Below are 21,640 nucleotides of genomic sequence, written 5' to 3' on the forward strand. Positions count from 1 at the left end.
ACTACAATCAATTTAAAAAAAGAATTAACACATAATCCCAATACTAGAGCATTAAGTGCATTATGTTGACCTGTTTCTTTCTTTTGAGTGTATATTTTTCTTGGTTAAGATCAGTTACTGCTGACATTTTACATTTTGTTAGACTTTTCACTTTTTATATATTTGGCTACTTTGACCTCATCTTGCCCACTTTTCTTCCTATATTCGCTATGGTCTTGGACTATAAGATCAGTGTGCAACACAGGGAAAGATGCAGAGAAACTTTGAAAATTCACGTGTGTTTCATTAAATATAAACTTGCACACTGAGGGTAAGGACCAGATTTTCTTTATGTTGCAATCTCCGGTGTTTGCCCGGATGTTAGGTAAAAGGTTATTGAATGGATAAATACGCAAACATGGCAAGATTGAGGCATTTTAGAACATAAAATCAAGAAGACTTAGTACCTCCCACACTTCACATCTTAGCCTGCCCTCCTCCCTAGAGAAGCTGTATAATGCATTGGTGTTGAGTTTAGACAGAAGCCAGGATGCCTGAGTTCAAAGGCCTGGCCTTGGCTCTAACCTGGGCATGTTACTTACATTTTTAAGCCTCGGTTTTACCAACTGTAAAGTGGGGGTAATAATAGTTCCTACCTCAGTGGATACGTTAATATATACATGGTATGTAGAATAGTATCTGCACACAGACTGTTATGCTATTAATATTTTTGCTATTGTTACCACTGCTGTTACATATCAAGCCTCTTAACAGGACACACAGCCCTAGCCTATCACTCCAGCCTCTTTCCACACTCACCCTGTGGTCACCCTGAAATGACTTCTCATTCCTGATAAACACTGTCTTTCTCAAGCTCCCTGTCTTCTTGATCTGCTTGCGCCTCTGCTGAAGGCCTTTCTCTGTTTTCTGGTCTTGTTCCTGTGCTGAATGCCTCTCACTCTCCTTCAAATTCCCTCTGGCAAGTTTCCACCCCTGCTTCAGGCTCAGCCCAGAGCCCTGCCCCTAACCACTGCTCTCCTGGCCTTGTGTGCACCATCGCCCCCACTTCCTGCGGGACTGAGTTCTAGCCTCCAGGACAGCCTCTCTCCTCACTCTCTGCTCGCCGTGTTGAACTGTTTGCTTGCGTGTCTGCCACTCCAGAACCTGACAGACTCCTTGGGCCCGGGGTCGGTTGCTGCTCTTCTTCATGTCCCTCCGCTGGCACAGCGCTGGCAGCCGCCAGGGGCCCCAGTGAACATTTGTCAAGTGAGCAAAATACATGTCGTAGTTTACACTAGTAACTAACTGATCAGATTTTTCAAAATGGACTTGTGAAAAGATCAAGTTAAATTGGAAATCAGTTTTGAGTAATAATCATAAAATAAGACTTTTTCAGCTTTCAATTTTATTTTGTTTTCACTACCCACGATAGAGCTTCTGCCCCTGAACTCCATTTTTCAGAGCTGGTGTGATACTTGTGCCCTTGAACTTCCTATGCTGCGCCAACAGGAGCACCATTTGGCCTCCCTGGTCAGATTTCAAGCACACGCATTCACCTTCGCTGCAGTAGTCGCTGTAGCTGCCTTTGGAGATATTTAGAGAATCATTGTAAAATCAGCTACAAAGATAGGCAGCTCTGCTCTTAGCTTCAAGCATCTTTTCTTGGAATTCCAAGAAAATAAGTCATCCACTTTTGATTGCCTTGAAGACAGTGAGTATATACAGAGGGAGTCCAACTCATCCTAAAATATTTGAAGCAAGTCTTCCAATAGATCCTCCCACCCCCACTGTTCAGCCAGACCACCAGAAACTCTCCTGTTTCTGTCCTAGCAGACCTGGCAGTATCATGTAGGCAGAGCCAGCAGTATCATGCAGGCAGAGCGGGCGGTGTGATGCAGGCAGAGCGGGCAGTGTGATGCAGGCAGAAAGAGCAGTGTGATGCAGGGGGAGCGGGCGGTGTGATGCAGGGGGAGCGGGCAGTGTGATGCAGGCAGAAAGAGCAGTGTGATGCAGGGGGAGCGGGCAGTGTGATGCAGGCAGAAAGAGCAGTGTGATGCAGGGGGAGCGGGCGGTGTGATGCAGGGGGAGCGGGCAGTGTGATGCAGGCAGAAAGAGCAGTGTGATGCAGGGGGAGCGGGCGGTGTGATGCAGGGGGAGCGGGCAGGGTGGTGCAGGGGGAGCGGGCGGGGTGATGCAGGGGAGCGGGCGGGGTGATGCAGGGGGAGCGGGCGGTGTGATGCAGGGGGAGCGGGCGGTGGGATGCAGGGGGAGCGGGCGGTGTGATGCAGGGGAGCGGGCGGTGTGATGCAGGCGGAGCGGGCGGGTGATGCAGGCGGAGCGGGCGGGGTGATGCAGGGGAGAGGCAGGGTGATGCAGGGGGAGCGGGCGGTGTGATGCAGGGGGAGCGGGCCGGGCGGGGTGATGCAGGGGGAGCGGGCGGGGTGATGCAGGGGGAGCGGGCGGGGTGATGCAGGGGGAGCGGGCGGGGTGATGCAGGGGGAGCGGGCGGTGGGATGCAGGGGGAGCGGGCGGGGTGATGAAGGCGGAGCGGGCGGTGGGATGCAGGCGGAGCCGGATGGAAGGACAGTTGGAGTAATGCACCAACCCAACAGCCAACCATGAGCACCTGCACAATCAAATGGGACTGTGTTTTAAGAAACATTCTCCGGAAACCTAGGAAGATGTTTGAGAATCTAGTGCTGCTCCAGCTGCTTCCTCTTGTCAGAGGGTTTTTTAAAGTGCACATTCATGAAGGCCTCTCACTGCCCCTGTTGATAATGCCTTCAGTGAGAGGAATTCGCCGCAGCTCAGTGTAACCTCACAGAGCTTGAAGCGATTCCTCTGTAACCAATCTGCTCTGTCAGCACCACACTCCCGGCTCTCACCCTGGGATTACTCCATCTAGTTCAACAACCGACAATGTGAGTCGTTAGGAAGAACTAAAATATATCTGACATATCTGCCAACCTGACAGAGTGTTAGCATTTGGGGTTTTAGGCTGTTTGCATACGTCAGTGTGTGTGTGTGTGTGTGTGTGTGTGTGTGTGTGTGTGTGTGTGTGTGTGTTAATCCTCAAGCTCATTTCAATATGCTGAAATGATTTAAGGGATTAGGAATTGAATTTTGCAGGCTGTAAATTCTGTCCATGGAAAGGTGAGCCTGCCTTCTCATTGATATTTACCAAGTGAAGTCACTAAACTAAACATCAGAGTTGGCTTGAAAAGGAGCGGGTGCAGAAGGAGCAAAGAACTCTAGGCCACGTTTTAAAGGGCTATTGAAAGGTTATAATAAGCACCGCACCTTGCCTGTTTCATGTGGCTTTCCCTCTGTTTTCCTAACGTGGAAATGATGTGTCTCAAGCCATGTACTATTAGATATACCCTGCCTTGTGCACTGGTGAGAATCAAAGTTGCCATAATAATACCTTATAACACCTGCCAATTTTAATCCTCGGGGACTCCCCTGAAGATGGTAAAGGGGAAGATGTCGGGTCCTCCATGAAAAACCTTGGGCCCACGGAGGTAAAAGGCCATGGTCATGGAGTGGGGGACAAGGAAACACCCTGCAGTTGGCACCGCTAGGGGAGAGGGGGTTTACACAGAATGGAGTCTTTGTTCACTGATGGGTTGCCAGCACAAGTAGTCTCTCAAATATTTATTGAATTCATTGAAAGGAGCTACCGACAACCCAATTGAAAGCCCTGCATTTCACAGTGGCAGCACTTAACATGAATTATCTTAAAACATTTAAACCCAATATTCATACTTTTGATAAACCATCGCCTCAGAAATGGGCTATCAGAGTATCATTACAGCTAAATTGTGACTCAAAAAATCATAAAAATATTATGCTAAATACTTGAAAGGCAGTAGGAGGTAGAAGCTTCAATCAGCTGAAAATACAAAATTTTTAAACTCTAACAATGGATGAAAATACCCTGTAAGACATTTTCTCAATTTATTTTATAAATCAAATTTCATTGTACATTTCTAGCTTTTGAAAATGCTTAGGTTGACATCCTTGAAGACACAAATCATGTAATTCAAAAGGAATATAGCAAAGAAACTTCCAAAAACAAATTTACCCATACCAACTATTTCTTTCTATACATCCATGTACCTGTCCACTTACCACCTATCTGTTACATTTTTAAGCCATCTAGAAGCAGATGTAACCTGCCTTTCTGGGTATGGAGGAGGTTTGAAAGGCTGTCTTTATATTTTTCACAAAAGAGATTTTGAATAGAAGACTTCCATTTCATAATTAAGTTGGCCTAATATTTCATGCTTTGCAATATGGATTCATTGCGTAATAGAGTGAGATATCTTTCAGGCCAACCTGTTGAATTGGGCACAGATAGTTACCATTTTAAGTCTTATGAGTATAGTTTATCTCAGCTAAAGTGAAGTCAGTAAGTATTTCAAACTATCCAACTTTGTTACTCCCTGGAGAGACATTCTAAGTGTGGTTTGCTTCATGCCATGGACAGGGGTGAGGGCTGCAGGGAGCAGGCCCCAACTGTCTAGCACCCAATCCTGGCTCTGCCACTTCCAGGCCGGCCGTGAGCGTCTCTACCTTTCTGAGCGGCAGTCCCCTCACCTGTGGAGTGAGGCAACACCGTTACCCCTCACAGGCTGCCCTGGGAATTCAGTGAACCACCTGTGTCAACTTCTTGGAGCAGATGATTAGCATCTAAGTGTTTCTTGTTTTTGTTGTTGTTCTTGGCACTATTATTCTAAAACTCCCCAGAGGACTGCTCTAAAATGTTCTCAGTTATAAGAATTATTTGAGCATAAGCAACCACAATTATGGCACAAAGGGAGAATGCTGGTGAAAATATTTTCATGAGATATGTCCTATTGGGGGGAAATTACAAATGGGAGGCCCAATCAGATGAATGCATAACAGTCCTGAAAGTAAAAGTATCGTTGCGGGTCTACTCGTGCAAACCATCCAGAGAAGATGCTAACGTTAGCAGGGCTTCTTCATTCAAAGGCTCAGTTTTAACATCATGACCAGAACTTTCTCCTGATTCATCCTTTTCTCCCTCTAATCATCCTTCATTACCTTGTACTTACAAGCACCTTATACTTACAAAAAATATATATGACTAGTTTCCATCAGAACACTCCACGACTACAAATTCAAATTGTAATTGCAAGTGGGTGCCCGTGTGCATCGGAGCAATTAGAACGCTGTGGTTCAAGTCTGTTCCGCAAGGGCGAGCGCAGCAGCTGAGAGCTGGCTTCTGAGGGTTTGTTCATGATGATGATTCATCTGCTCACCCATTGTCTCCTGCATATTTATCAGATGTGGGTGCCTTGAACTTCCACACTCATTAGCAGAGCCTGACCTAGTTAGGCTCCCTGCCTTTCTTGTGTGGCATAACAATTGGGCCTTAGATCACCACACCTTTAATTTCAGGGCAGTGTCTTAAACATTCACTTCCTTGCTTTGAAAATATGTTGGTGGAGGAGTTTATAAAAAGGATTGGTGGAGCCCTAGCTGGTTTGGCTCAGTAGATAGAGTGTCGGCCTGCGGACTGAAGGGTCCCAGGTTCGATTCCGGTCAATGGCACATGCCCAGGTTGCGGGTTTGATCCCCAGTGTGGGGCGTGCAGGAGGCAGCCGATCAATGATTCTCTCTCATCATTGATGTTTCTATCTCTCTCTCCCACTCCCTTCCTCTCTGAAATCAGTAAAAATATAAAAGGTTGGTAGAGCCTGTCTTCTGATATTGACCATGTGACAGTCTCATTCTTCCTGGGCTTAAAAGGAATAAAGTGGAACCTCAAGACCTCAAAATTGGAGGAAAGTAAAAGTAAGAACTGGGGAGAAGGAGACTCAGTCCTGATGATTTTTTTCAACCTCCTTTGGTAGAGCATTGTCATCAAAAGGCTTCATTTTTTAAGTATAGATGAACTTGTTGACATATTTATTATGTCTACTCTGTGCCGGGCACTGTACAGGTGCTACAGGCTGTGCAGTGATGAGCTGAACAGATGTCTGCCTGTTGTGCAGTTTAGCATTTTATGAGATCTATCCCATATTTCACAAATTGTGTACATCTACTCTGTTTTTACTAGTATTGTTGAATGTGTAGTTATTATTGAAAATTTTCTAATTGTCTCAATAATGTTCTCTATAGCCTTTCCTCCTTTTCTGATCCAGGATCACACACTACATTAAGTCCTCAGGACACTGTAGTCTCCAGAACTGGAGACGGGTGCCCAGTCTTTCTTTGACTTTTCTTGCACTGGTAGTTTTGAGAGTAGAAGCCCATTGCCTTGTAGATCACCTCTCAATTCAATTTGTGAAATATGGATGTGTCGAAGTCAGCGATTCCAAACATATACCATGTTGGGCATGTATCAGAGTCCCCTGGGAACTTGGTGAGAATACAGAGCCACACTGGTTTCGTCCTACCTGCTTCAGTGGGCGGGGCCTCCCGTGCTCTCTAGGAGCTCTCGGGGTTACTCTGCTCACACCAGCCTGAGAGCCGCTAGTCCAGCGGTTCTCAACCTTCTGGCCCTTTAAATACAGATCCTCGTGTTGTGACCCAACCATAAAATTATTTTCGTTGCTACTTCATAACTGTCATGTTGCTACTGTTGTGAATCGTAATGTAAATATCTGATATGCAGAATGGTCTTAGGTGACCCCTGCAAAAGGGTCGTTCGACCGCCAAAGGGGTCGCGACCCACAGGTTGAGAACTGCTGCTCTAGTCTAACCTAATCTCCTTGTGGCAGGAACATGCATAAGCAATGTGGAGCCCTTCCCAGTGGGTCTCACCAGGAGGCTTCACTGCCGCACGCCTTGGTGTTGGTTAAGGTGGTATCTGCCAGTTTTCTCTTCACCTTCTCCCCTGAGTGATTAGCCGCTTGTCTGGCTCTGCAGCTTCCCAAGTCTTTGACCCAATGCTCTTGGCCTCCAAAGGGGACTTGCTAAGTCAGCTCTGTGATGATTGTAAATGGTGAGTCTCTAATTCTTCCACCTTCAACATTCCTTAGCGTTCATCTGTAAAGAATCATTTTCCCTTCTTCTCCGTCTTGACCTTTGAAAAAGATTTTTTTAAGTCATCATGGACTCATGGGCTCCTTTGAATCCAATGTATTATAATCCATTCTGTCACTCATTTAGATGTTCAAAATGCTTCCATTATTTTTTTCTTTTTAGTGGAAAAGCTAGAAGCCAAGATATGGTTTCTATTAAATTAGTTGGAACTTCATCCAAAGAACAAAAACATATGTCACCTGTCCACCTACAAATAAAATGCACTTTACAAATCATACTGGCTGATCCTGGGAAAGCGTGGTCTGGTTGGTGTTCCCTCATTCCTCATTTCCATGTCCGTGTGTTTATTTGTATTCTCCTCCCACGATCAAACACGTGTCCACATGCTGCTAACTTTCTCTCTTTCTCTTTGCTCCTATCTTCACTGTGATCAAGTTTCTGAGAAGCAGTCTGCCCAGATACTGTGGTCATATTGCTCATGTCTTTGAAACTGTGATACACACCCACAAAAAAACCTGTACTTGTTTGTTTTTCTTGTAATGCTTTTTTTTAAAACTTTTTTCAAAGCATCTTTATATCGGGGGTTGTTTTTTCTGTCCTCCAAACTCCATGAAATTGTGAGACAGATTTTATTATTTTCCTTTTATGTTTTTAGAAAGTGAAGCCAGGAAAGTAAAAGACTCTTTGACATCTAGCATTTTGTGTTTAGCATTTTGAGTTAAGTATCTACTCCTGTCAACCCAGGTACTATGCTTCCAGGTCCTATTGCTGTCGCTGGGGAAGCCTGAGCTAGGTTTTCATGGTTCAGAGAGCCGAGATTCTGTACTGAGTTGAAAACCAAGTCAAATAAACTGTATAGTAAATCAAGAAATACAAGAAGCATTCCTAAAAAAAAAAGAAAGAAAATGAAAAGACATATAAGAGATTCCAAAATGGCAGTGGAGTAAGTGGAAGCTACACTGACATGCTCCCAGAACCAAATTGGAATTACAACAAAAATACAGAAAAACCATCCTGAATAAACAACTGAAGACTAGCTGAAGAGAACCCTGATAACCAGGATGGCAAGTAGAGGCCACATGGAGACTGATAGAAAGTGCAGAGGCACAAAAGAGCTGACCAGGCTCCCACAGACAGAAGCTGAAGTTCCAGAGGAATATCTCAGCTGTGGGGGACATCTTTCTCCTGCAGAACTTTGCTACCTAGGTGGTTTTTGCCTGGGGGGAAGGCAGTTGACACATCCTATTGGAAAACCCCTTGCCCCACCCTGTGGAATTTTTGAGGTCCATCAAGAGACTGAGAATAACAATCAGCCTGCAGGCAGAAGCACTTGCCTCATCTTGTTGGAAAACCTCTCCCCCTGTGGCTGATAGCCTGAGGTTAATCAACTCTGAATACAATCAGACTGCAGGCAGAGGCAAGTCTCTGGAGGCTTTGAGTCTTTGCCTAATCTAATTTGGGCCCAGGACTAGGAAAAACGGACCTTGGTGCACATTTTGGTCTTTTCCAAAGGCACCCAGCCCCATCAGAGGGAGCCACAAGCTGTGATTTGCTAATAGCTCCAAACAGGGTATTCAGGGCCAGTCAGAAACAGCATCTAGACTGTCCTGCACTAGAGATTGGGAGGTGTAGTAGATCTACCTAATACATAGACACAAACCCAAACAGGCAGCCAAAATGGGGAGACAAAAAAAACAAACCCCAAACGAAAGAACAAAAGAATTCTCCAGAAGAAGAGCTAAATGAAATGGAGATAAGAAAATTATCAGACATAGAGTTCAGAATAATGATGGCAAAGATTCTCAGCAGCATGAGAAAAGATATAGTAACTATGAAGAATGACATAGCACTAATAAAGAACACAGTGCAAGGAATAGACAGCAGATAAAGGGAATTCGGGGATTAGATCAATGAATGAGAAGACAGAGTAGGAAAAAAATCACTCAATCAGAGAACCAAAAAGAAAAAAATCAATTAAAAATCAGGAGGACAGATTAAGGGAGCTGTGGGACAATGTGAAACGTAACAATATTTGCATTATAGGAGTACCAGAAGGGGAGGCAAGTGAACAAGGGATAAGAACGTGTTTGAAGAAATAAGAGCAGAAAATCTCCCTAACCTGTGGAAGGAAAAAGTCACACAAGTCCAGAAGGCATGTAGAGTCCCAAGGAAGAAGAACCCAAACAGGCCCACACCCAGACACATCATAATAAAAATGCCAAAAATTAAAGCCAAAGAGAGCATCTTAAAGGCAGTCAAAGAAAAGCAATTTGTTACCTATGAAGGAGCTCCCATTAGGCTGTCAGCTAATTTTTCATCATAAACTTTACAGGCCACAAGGGAACAGCATGACATATTCAAAGTAATGAAAAGCAAGGATCTGAAACCAAGATTACTATATCCAAGGCTATCATTCAAAATAGATGGTGAAATAAAGAGCTTTCCAGACCAGAAAAAAAGGGTAAAGGAGTTTGTTGCCACCAAATCATCACTGTAAGAAATACTAAAGGGATTGCCGTAATGAGAAGAAGAATTAGAGAGAGCAACGTAGGCATAAAGAATTAAAATGGCAATAAATAAGTACCTATCAATAACCTTAAATGTAAATGGATTAAATGCTCCAATCAAAAGGTGTAGGGTAGCTGAATGGATACAAAAACATGACCCAAATATATGCTGTCTACAAGAGACCCACCCCCAGAACAAAAGACTCACACAAGATGAGAGTGAAGGGATGGAAAAAATTTTTCCGTGGAAATAGAAACGAAAAAAAAGCTGCAGTAGCAATACACATATCTGACAAAATAGACTTCAAAATGAAGGCCATGAGAACAGACAATAAAGGTCACTACATAATTCTAAAGGGATCAATTCAACAAGAGGATATAACCCTGGTAAACATATATGCACTCAATTTGGAGCACCTAAATATATAAAAAAAAAACTTCTAGAGAACTTTAACGGAGAGATAAACAACACAGTCATAGTAGGGGACTTTAACACCCCCACCCCCCCCACCCCCGACTTCACTGGATAGATCTTCCAGACTAAAAATTAACAAGGAAACAGTGACTCTAAAGGACACACTGGATCAGATGAATTTTTAATTGACATTTATAGAACATTTCACCCCAAAGCTACAGAATATACATTTTTCTCAAGTGTGCATGGCTCATTCTCAAAGAAAGACCACATGTCAGGACACAGAATAAGTCTCTACAAATTCAAGAAGATTGAAGTCATATCAAGCATCTTCTAAGATCACAGTGGAATGAAATTAGACATCAACTATAGTAAAAACACTCAAAAACATTCAAACACATGTAGGCTAAATAGCATGTTATTAAATAATGAATGGGTTGACAATGAGATCAAAAAAGAAATAAGAAACTTCCTGCAAAGAACTGCACCAAAATATTGTTGGGAGACAATTCCACTATGTGCCTACAAAATGGAAACAAATTAACTAAAACTTATTGGCATTATTGGCTATGGTGAAGAAGTTGAATGTAAGTTAAATACATTAAAACTAATAATCCTACATAATGATAACCAGATAAACAGTAGAATGAAAAAGTAGCCCATTTACATAGGAAAATATAAAATACTAAGGATTAACCCTAACACCGGATTATGTGATATTTATGGTGTATATCATAAAACTTTATGATCATAATAAAGCAATTTCAATAGAAACATATTATCCCTGAAGAAGACAAATTGTTGTATCTTTTTTAAAACTTGACAAGATTATTTTAAAATCTATTTTAAAAAATAAGTGAAAGAAACTATCAAGAATTATATAAAATTAAAGCATTCCATCAAATATTGAAATATATTATAATGAAACAGTGATTACATGTTATGGAACTACACAATAATTGAACAGTGCCCAGAACAAAGTAGATAACCATAGATATAATGATATATAAGAATGGAAGAAGCAACATGGCAAACATTAGCACAGAAAGAATAACATTGAGAGAGTCTTTGAGTGCTAGACTTTATGATAAATGCATTATACTTGTACTTGCTTTAATGCCCTAACAACTCAGTAAAGCCAACATTATCATTCCCCATTTTGCAGATGAGGAACTGAGTTTCAGAAAATATAACTTGCTTGGGGCCCCATAGATTCTTGCAGCGGGAGAGATAGGCCCAGTCCACTCTGACTTCACAGGCCGGGAGGAGGCCAGGAGAAGGCAGACACAGCAAAGGGGGACAGACTAAAGGACACAATTTGTTCTCAATAGACGAGAAAAAGTGTTAATTTTGTAGCTCCAATTAAATCTAAGTTCTCAAACAGGTAAGTGAACAAAGGCTTATTTCATACACAGGCAATAGCAAATAAAACACAATTGCAAGAAAATATGCAAATTGGTTAGGAATTAAAGAATTGCAAATTCAAACAGTTTTGCTGTTGTTTTATACTTTTCTAATTAACAAAAACAATTTTATTGGTTTATAAAAATACATACATTTCCCTCAGATGAAAAGATTAGAGAGAATATTTGATATGTTGACCTGGGTGGGTGATGGTTACATGAATGTATGCACGTCAAAATTCATTGAACTGTACACTAAGATTTGTGCATTTTATTGTGTGTACCTCAATAAAGGGGGAAACACTCTAAAACATAGTAAGTGATGAAATCAGAGTTATCTGTAAGTGAGAAAATAAAGGTAGGGTCATTAGATGCCATCGGGGTTAAGGTTAGTAGAAAACATCCAGTATGGTTCGTATAAAGCACTGAGCCCACAGCTTTGAAATTCAAGTTCTCCTAAGAGCCAAAGCAGAGAGGGCTCATGATCAGTGGCATAGCTCACTGTGGTCCTCAAGGTCCAAACAAAGGGCTGCTTGGAAGAACACAGGCACTGCCTGTCCTACGAATGAGAAGCTCCTCCCAGCCCCACGTAAAGGGACAAGCGATGATGAAATGAACTATGTCCTTAACACATTAGGAATTTCTAAGGGTTGTTTCTTTCCTTTCTTTAGATTTCTTTTTAATCCTCACCTGAGGATATATTTATTGACTTTAGAAAGAGGAAGGGAGAGACAGAGATGTGAGAGAGAAATATCGATCTGCTGCCTCTCGCATGCGCCCCAACCACCCGGGATCAAAACCACAACCTAGGAACATTCCCTGCCCGGGAATCGAACCTGAGACCCTTCAGTGCACAGGAAAATGATGCAACCAGCTGAGCAACCCCAGCCAGGGCTCTGAGGGTTGTTTCTTATACTGATTCTCAACAGAAGCCAGTGGAGGAATGCCAAAACACAGTACCAAACACGCAATTTATCTGCAGCAAACCTTGTGGTTCAATTCTGTAGGTCTCTGGCGATTCTAGCTTAATCTGAAAAGAAAACTAGCGAATGGAGTGGGTCCATTTTGCCCCAGGGCCCTTTGGAAATGCCTGCAGACACGGGTTGTCAGGGCTCAGGCAAGGCTGCTCCTAGGATCTGGTGAGCAGAGGCCTGAGCTGCTGCCTACGGCTCTGCAAAGCACAAGAGCCCTCAACAAAGAAGGACCCAGCTCGCAATGTCACTTGTGCCACGGCCGCAAAACCCTGATTTAGAGAAGAATGAGCAATAGGTCACTGACTCCATCCTCCACAACCATTACCTCTCACAACTAGCTTGGACAGCAAGGAGAAAGGTTTGGTCCATTTGCACATGGGGAGGTCGGGGGTACATGTGGTAGCTGTGGGCTGACCTTCAGGGGCATGACATGAATTGCCTGGCCTGGCTGGTGCGGCTCAGTAGTTGAGCGTTGACCTATGAACCAGGAGGTCTCAGTTTGATTCCCAGACAGGGCACATGCCTGGGTTGCAGGCTTCATCCCCGGTGGGTGGCGTGCAGGAGGCAGCCAATCAACGATTCTCTCTCATCATTGATGTTTCTCTCTCTCTCCCTCTCCCTTTCTCTCTGAAATCAATACAAATACATGCTTTAAAAATTGCCTTGTTAGACAGTAGGTAGGTATGAAGTGTTGCCGTGGCCCCCCTGCTAGCCTAATTGTCCAAAAACGAGTCAGCTCACAGATCTGGGCTCCCGAGCCTGGCCAGGCCCTCCTCCACAGAGCTGTGTCCTCAGAAGAAATGAGAGAGGCTCCAGGGAGCTGCACCCGCTGACTCACTCATGTCCTTATCACATCTGCACTTTGCCCTGTTTGCAGGCCTAGTGGCAAGCCACAGTGAGGGTAGCTAAGCAATGTCTAAGGCATCATTCTTGCCAGGTGGTGGCTTTTTAACCAGACCCCAAAGACCAGGGCAGCTCAACAGTGGACACAACTGGTGACCAGTGTCAAGAAGCCCCTTTCTCTCCATCCGCGGGCATTGAGGATTCTCTTTGGTTTAGTGCAGAATGAGTTCCCACGGAGAACTTCATCGATACAGAAAAGGCAGGACGAGTGTTCAGAAGTAGTTTCCCTTTCGACTACGAGTGTGGGTGCTCGATGACACACATCGTCCCACCAACAGTGGAGGGGGCATTGGTGATCATTTTTCTGACCTCCCTGGTTCCGGTATTTACCGAAGCATGTCTCTTGGAGAGTCCCGGTGCGATATTTACACTGGAGTCATAGCAAGTCAACTAATGCCTAGCGGAGTGGGCAGAGCCTGGGTCGGGGGCCAGCGTGCACACAGCTGTGGGGTGGGAAGGGCACTGAGGGTCATGTCCCTGGGGAGAGCCAGCATCTGCAAAACCACAGGAGTCAGAGTTGCACAAATTTCACTCCCAAATTCTAAAACTGTTTTTTATTCTGTTCTCCTACTTGGGAAGCAAAAACCTAGAGTTCATCTCATTAGCATGATGTTTTGATCAACTGAGCCAACAAGCCAAGGACAAAAACAAGGTGTCCCATGTGGAGCCCGATCCCAGCGACCCAGCGATTGAATCCGTAGTCCGGTTACATTAGCCGAGGGAGCAGCCCCAGGGCCGGGTCCTGTTCCCTGTGACCCAGGGCATTCGGCCACATCATCTGCCTGGCTCGTCCGCTCCCGTCTGTCCTCGCCAGCCATGTAAACCCACGCGGGATCCCATTACCTCGCTCTTTGAGGAGCTCGGCGTCTCAAGTGTTAGCTTGCTGGTCCCTCTAGGGTTACCGCCGTTGCCATGGTTGTAAGTAAGAGGAATGTTCTGTCCCAGGACAGACCATAGCTTCTAAAGAACTTGCACATTTCAGGCACGAAATTGTACAGTTCAGTCTAAGTCTTCATTAACTTTCACCGTGTGACATTGCTGAGAACCAGGCAAATAGTATTATTCCCGATTGCTCCATGGTTTGGTGAATTCCACGCAAAAAAAATTATAGGTTGCCTTGAATTTCCAGAACAGAGGTTAACTGGAGGGCGAGATGGGGGCTGAGGTGTGTGAAAGAACGTGAGGCTCTGCCAAATGCGCTTCTTCTCTCTCCCGGATCCTGATAGGGCCTGTCCCTCCACCCCTCATCCCTCCTCCCCCAGAACTGGGGCGGGCGCGGCGCGGGTGAGGCGTGCACAGGGCGCAGTACCCCCCCTCCTCGGGCCGTCCCAGCCTGGTACGCGCAGGCTCCAGCTCCGCGTTCCAGCATTTTTAATACTTAATGACCTTCTACGGTGGAGACTCATTTGGCAGCATCCTTAAGAGTATCTGTTTGAGGTCTTTTATCTGCTGAACTTCCATTTACTAAATTGAAAAGTTGGTGTCTAAAATATTGTGTGGATAACTCACCCAAGGTTCTGATGAGGCAGAGCGGGTCATGGGGTATAGAGGAGTTGGCAAATATTTTCAGTATGTTTTATTCAGCTTTAGTCATTTTCATACCCAAAATAATTCACTTTTTCTCTTCGCTAAGACTTTAAGACAAATTTGACTTTAACTTTGAGTTTCAGCCTCATTGCAAATTCAAAGATGTTTTAGAATCTCCCCTCCTCTCCCCACCCCCTCACTCTACATGAGTTTCCTTTACTGTGAAAGTAAGGAATTCAACCTTTCTAAAAGGTAATGTTGATCAGCACCCAGCTCACCTGTCAGGTTTACTGCCCCATCATCTTTCTGTCTCTTGCCTGAAAGACAAAAGGCCGTCGATCCGCCCATGGGCCTGGCTTCCCTTTGATTGCGTTATCAGGTTCGAGAGGTCACAGGCGAGCTTCGAGCTCACGGCCTGGGCCCTCGGTGTGAGAAGCAGAAAACCTTGAAGCAGGTCGGCTGCCTCGGGTTCAGAAGGGACACCTAGATGCTGGTGAATGAAGTGAACTGTGTTCATTTTGTAACATAAGAGGAACACGGACAGGACCACTGCTGACATTGTAGTGTCCTGGGTGTTTGGTTTCATTCTGTGGCTTTCGTTTTATTTTGTTTTTTGAGAACTCCAGTGAAATCATTCAGAAACCTGAGAGAAATGCACAACCCTCCCAGACATCCTCACGGGCTAACTGCTTCTGTAAGCCCACTGACTGCATTTACTCCAAACTGCTCAGTCCCTCCCCTGACACGCTGGGTGCAGTGGGAGCTCTGCAGCCTGGGTCTCGGGGAGAAGGGAGGAGAGAGTGCAGGGCCATGTCCAGGCCGGGAGTTCCATGTCATTGAACACTGCACCTTCAGATGCTATTTGAACAGAGACTGGTCCAGGGGCGGGTGACATAGAATTATTTTTATGTGTGTGTGTGCGCGCGCGCGCTCACTTACAAGCTAGAATATCATGCACACACAAAATTTTAAACAGAGATCCTTCTAAACCACATATTGTTGCAATATATAACGTAATGCAGTAATGGTATTTACATATATCACTGTATTTAATAAAATAAATGAAGGCGCATTTGAGTATTATTAACAGAAGCAATCGCCCTTCCGCACACACTTATGCATCCCAGCCAGGCTATTGAAGCAGTAGTTCTGCTAATGAGGCCCAGAAGTACTATTGTTTTAAATATACTTTATTGATTTTCTACAGAGAGGAAGGGAGAGGGATAGAGAGTCAAAAACATCAATGAGAGAGAAACATCGATCAGCTGCCTCCTGCACGCCCCCCACTGGGGATGTGCCCGCAACCAAGGTACATGCCCTTGACCAGAAGCGAACCTGGGACCCTTCAGTCCTCAGGCCGACGCTCTATCCACTGAGCCAAACTGGTCAGGGCCAGAAGTACTATTTTAATTTCAGAGCTTGAAGGATGAAAAAATAAAATAATGGAAAAATGGTAAATTAGATCTCATCAAACTTCAATATAAAGCAACAGAATTTTAGTCTTTGAAGAATTTGCTGTAACTGCTTTTATTTAAAATCCTCACTCGAGGATATGTTTATTGATTTTAGAGAGAGGAAGGGAGAGAGAGAAACACAGTCGGTTGCCTCCCATACCTGCCCCAACCAGGGACCGAACCCAAAACCCAGGTATGTGCCCTGACCGGAATCAAACTCTCAACCTTTCCATGCATGGGGACAACGCTCCAACCAACTGAGCCATACCGGCCAGGGCTGATATAACTGCTTTTTAAGGCTTTACATTTTATCTATAATGGTACAAATATTAATTCAATAAATTATCATTGTCACAGTAGTGAATTTATCTTTTTATTTTCTTATCTTTATTGTTGAAAGTATTACAGATGTCCCTTTTTTCACCCACTGACACCCTCCATCCTGCTCCCATCCCCCCTCCCCAGGCCTTCACCACACTGTTGTCTGTGTCCATGGGTTATACATATATGCATGCATGTTCTTTGGTTACTCTCCTCCAGCTCCCCGCCCGCCCCCCCCCCCCCGGCCCCGCCTCTTCTCTCTGAGAATCGTCAGTCTGTGCCATGTGTCCATGTCTCTGGATCTATTTTATTTATCAGTTTATTGTGTTCATTAGATTCCACATATGAGTGAGATCATGTGATATTGTCTTTCTCTGACTGGCTTATTTCACTTAGCATAATACTCTCCAGGTCCCTCCATGCTGTCTCAGAGGGTAAGAGATTCTTCTTTTTTCCAGCTGCATAGTACTCCATGGTGTAAAGCTTTTTTTATCCACTCATCTGCTCATGGGCACTTGGGCTGTTTCCAGATCATGGCTAATGTAAATTACACTGCTATGAACATTGGGGTTCTTATATCCTTTCTGATTGTTGTTTTGGGATTCTTGGGATATATTCGCAGAGTGGGATCACTGGGTCAAATGGCAGTTCCATTTTTAGTTTTTTGAGAAAACTCCATACTGTTTTCCATTATGGCTGCACCAGTTGCATTCCCACAGCAGTGCACTAGGGTTCCCTTTTCTCCACATCCTCACCAGCAACTTGCCATTTGTTGATTTGTTGATGGTTGCCATTCTGATAGGTGTGAGGTGATTACCTCATGAATTTATATAGTTTTAAAAATATTTCCATTGTGTATCTACCAAAATAAGCATGCTATGGCACAGAGAAAAAATATTCTCAGGAAAACACAGAACTAATCTAAGAAAATCTTTAGAGTTTTAAAATGAAGCTGTAGAAATCAACAATTATTCTTTTAGAAGTTGTCTGAATTTTCAGCCTCAAAGTCATTCATGTTCCTTCCAGAAGTGCTTTCTAAGCAAACTCTCACGGCTAATTATCTCACACACACACACACACACACACACACACACACACGCACGCGCACACACACGCACACACACACGCACGCGCACACACACGCACACACACACAATGTGGCTTCCTCTTAACCCTGGAGGCGCCTCTGCTCGCCCCCTCCCTTTCACACAATGGTATGGTCTGCATCTGATCGCAGGCTGAGGTGCCAAGCGGTGACAGCTTCCCCACTCCACTCACTTGCTACAGGAGGGCGGCTGTTCACCGATGCTCTCTTTCCCCCCCACAGGGGCAAATCGAAGTAGACAGTGAAACCGTCTTCAGGCTAGCGGCGCTGGCTCTGCAGGTAAGAACTGGCCACTGCTCCTTTCTGTTCATTGGTTTTGTGAACTGCGGGCAACTCTGAAACTTTTGCACGGGCCGGTGGCAGTGGCTTTCTAAGCCAGCTGGTTGTTTGCCAATGAAAAATGTGAGCCACCGTTTTTTTCCTTTTCAGAACAGTTTGCGTGAGCTGCAGTGAGAGATTGTGTGTCTCAAAGGAAAAGGAAATTTAGACTGGGCTCGGAGGAAGAGTGGGAAAGGCGCTCCCGGTGCCTGGAGTTCAGGAGGCAGCGTTGTTGGGAGGGCTGTGACTTACATTTAAGTTTGGTAACTTCTGTAGACATTTCCTTGAAGTTGGGTTAAAGAGCCCTTTAATTCTTAAAGGCACTGGTAGATTAAAACAAAAAAAAAACACCAAGTGTGCTCCATGCTGGCTTAAAAAGAGTAAACAGCATGTTTGGTAGACCTGTGTCATGGTTTAAAAGGGGTGCTGCTCCAATAGGCAAGCATTAATCACCTGCTCTTAGAAACATAAAAGGAGAAATAATGGTTTGTGCTTTTAAAAATATATTTTATTGATTTTTTACAGAGAGGAAGGGAGAGGGACAGAGAGTTAGAAACATCAATCAGCTGCCTCCTGCACACCCCCCACTGAGGATGTGCCCGCAACCAAGGTACATGCCCTTGAGCGGAATCGAACCTGGGACCCTTGAGTCCACAGACCGATGCTCTATCCACTGAGCCAAACCGGTTAGGGCTGATCTGTGCTTTTAAAGAGATAGTTGTCTCTTCTGTTAAGGATAAGAACCATTTCATGGCTACCAGGGGTTCCTAATCCATGCCACATTCTTGCCGGCAGTCACAGAAAGTGTTCTTTGTGTACATTCTTCAAGATAAAGCAGAGCTCGGGGACTTTCAGAGGGTAAACGGCCAAGTGAAATGTCTCTGGCTTGCTTCACATACATACAAATTGATATCTGTCTTTGTTTTATTCCAGGAAGCCAAAGGGGATTACACCAGGTAAAGGGGTTTCTTTCCTGATGTGACTGTGAGTCTTTTTTTGCTACTTTAAATAACAATGGATGCAAAATCAAAAGCAAGTAGATTCCCAGGCAGGAGGCTGAGATCGCTGCCCTCTTCGCATAGAGACCTATTCTTTCTGTTAATAAATCCGGCAGCGAAGCTTTCTTACAATTTTTCAATCCAGAGTGACAGTGAATTGTAAGCAGAGGCCCTCCAAGTTCTCGTTTCTGTCGTCTGTTAACACGACAAAGGAATCTATAAAAAGCCTTGGTAGCCTGTGCTGATTTTTTTAAACTTATTATAATCCTGTGTTTGAAAAGCTATACCATAAACACAAAAAGAGTAAACCCGTCAGCTGCTTAGTTAAGGGATTAATGGGGCTCTTTCTGCAGCTGCCCTTGCGGGCCCTCACCCTGCACACACTTGACCCGACAGTTGTAGCGTTGCCACCGAGACTCGGGTCTGGCTGCGTAACTGGCTGCATCACGGTGTTTGTGTTTGAATTTAGCCTCTACCTGTAAGTAGAAACAGTGGCAAAGCTCCTGTCAGAGGCTCACGGGCCAGTCACCCGCTGGAAGCCTCGCCTCTGCGTGTTAATGTTCGACCCGTAAACTTCCCGTAGATTATTTACAGATCAGCTCTACCTGCTCCCAGCCAAGCCTTTGAGCCGTGTGCTCCTTAAGGGACTGATGCGAGTTAATGCCTTCCAAGTGTGAAACCCTCCAGCCGCAGTAGCTCTTCACCGCACCCTCCCCCCCCCCCCCCTCCCTGCCACACCCCACCCGTCTGCCTGCCCCTGGGGTTCGGTAGGATGACTGAGGGTCCAAACCCGCTCACCTCTCCTACCAGCTCCATTTGTGCTACATCATGTTTTAAAGTTGTTTCAGGTTAGGAAATACGTTTGAAGGAATTATAAAAACCAGGAAACAGCATTTTCGTAATTAAAAGGAAATGTCAGGAGATAAAATGAGGATGGATTGGTTTCTGGGTCGTTAACATCAGGAGTGCTGGGTCCTCCCTGCTCTGTGTCCTGGGGGAGCCGGTTCCCAGGAAGATCAGATATGAGAGGAATGCGTGTTGGGCTGAGTCTGAAGTGATTTAGGAAGGAGGCTCAGGGCCTCAAGCGCACTCTGGGGTGGGGATGGCTAGCCCTGCCTCCCCCACCTCCTCCCAGGAGGCACTGGCTCACTCTCTCTGAGCCTCATTCCCTCCGCAAACCGGCACCCAGCCGAGGACTGTGGCTTCGATGTCTGCAAACATTGCCAGGGCGGCCTCTGCATGCAGCAAGCTCTCTATACACTCTCGCTATTATTGTTAACTAGAGGCCCGATGCACGAAATTCATGCAAGAGCAGGACTTCCTTCCCCCGGCTGCTGGCACCAGCTTCCCTCTGGCACCCGAGAGGGGGCTTCCCTCGCAGCCATGGCTTCGTCTGGTCTAATTATCATATTACGCTTCTATTATTATAGATTATTATAGTACCATTATTGCCCTCGTCATTATCATCATCCTATCCAACTCTCTGAAGAGACTCTGGGACGAAGGAGGGTCTGGAGAAGCCACACTGAGGTGTGAGGGGAAAGAACAGGGAGAAAGGCTCCACACACTGTCCTCAGAGAAGAGCCCTTGCCTGCGGCAGGCTAAGGCTCAGAGGAACATTGCCGTGGTCCTCCAGACCTCTGGGCCAAACCAGCCCCTTTCCGCACTTCTGCGTGGTCCTGGTGGGTCCCCGAGTGATTACCAGGCTGAAGAAATGGGGACGCCGGCCTGAAATTGTCTAAATCATGCTGAACAGCAGGAGCATGGGACTGGGAGTCAAGAGATTAGCAGCACGCCCTGGAGGGAGCCATTTGTCCCTTCTGGCCTCGGTTTCCTCATCTGTAAATTCGGATTAATGAACTAGCAGCTCTGCAGGGTGGTTCTTAAAATTCTTTTTTAATAGAATTTATTGATTTTAGAAAGAGAGGAAGGGAAAGGGATAGTGAGATAGAAACATCCATGAGAGAGAAACATTGATGACCTGCCTCCCGCATGCCCTCTACTGGGGATCGAGCCCCAAACCCAGGCATGTTTCCTGACTGGGAATCAAACTGGTGACCTCTTGGTTCATGGGTTGACACTCAACCACTAAGCAACACAGGCCAGGCTGCCCGTGGTTTTGAGAAGATGAGTGATGTGGAAAGATGTTGTAAATTACCAGTGGGTTATTGCTGATGAGAGAACAAATGGGAAATGGGAGCTTTGGTCGTTGGGTTTATAATGAAGCAGAGTTTGGGTGGCTACCACCCTTGCCCTATCTGGTTTCCCCTGAATGGAGAGGATATATTTTATCTCCAAAGTGTTGTTATAAAACTAATTTAAGAAAATCAGGCAAAGTAAAATACCTTGATGTAATGTTGTACCGTGTTTAGATCAAAGATGCTAGAACCAGCCCTAGCCAGCTTGGCTCAGTGGATAGAGCGTCAGTCTGCGGACTGAAGGGTCCCAGGTTCGATTCGGGCCAGGGGCACATGCCTGGGTTACGGGCTCGATCCCCGGCAGGGGGTGTGCAGGAGGCAGCCGATCAATGATTCTCTCTCATCATTGATGTTTCTATCTCTCCTTTTCTCTTCCTTTCTGAAATCAATAAAGAAATATATTTAAAAAAAAAAAAAAAAAAGATGCTAGAGCCAGACAGCCTCACTCAAATCCCAGGTCTGCTACTGGTTACCTGTGTAATCTTTTTTTTTTTTTAATATATTTTATTGATTTTTTACAGAGA

General features: G+C 45.0%; 1 protein-coding gene across 7 annotated transcripts in view; it reads left to right on the top strand.

The window, feature by feature from the left end:
* Positions 1–21,640, top strand: part of FRMD4B (FERM domain containing 4B) — a 290,264-nt gene that overhangs the window by 208,608 nt on the left and 60,016 nt on the right. For all 7 annotated transcript variants that reach the window (XM_036331595.1, XM_036331592.1, XM_036331589.1 and 4 more), the window contains 2 exons: positions 17,825–17,881; positions 18,854–18,876. In XM_036331595.1, coding sequence (XP_036187488.1) covers positions 17,825–17,881; positions 18,854–18,876 — 80 coding nt within the window. The remainder of the gene's footprint in view (positions 1–17,824; positions 17,882–18,853; positions 18,877–21,640) is intronic.

Source organism: Myotis myotis, unplaced genomic scaffold (assembly GCF_014108235.1).
Source record: "Myotis myotis isolate mMyoMyo1 unplaced genomic scaffold, mMyoMyo1.p scaffold_m19_p_13, whole genome shotgun sequence".
Lineage (NCBI taxonomy): Eukaryota > Metazoa > Chordata > Mammalia > Chiroptera > Vespertilionidae > Myotis > Myotis myotis.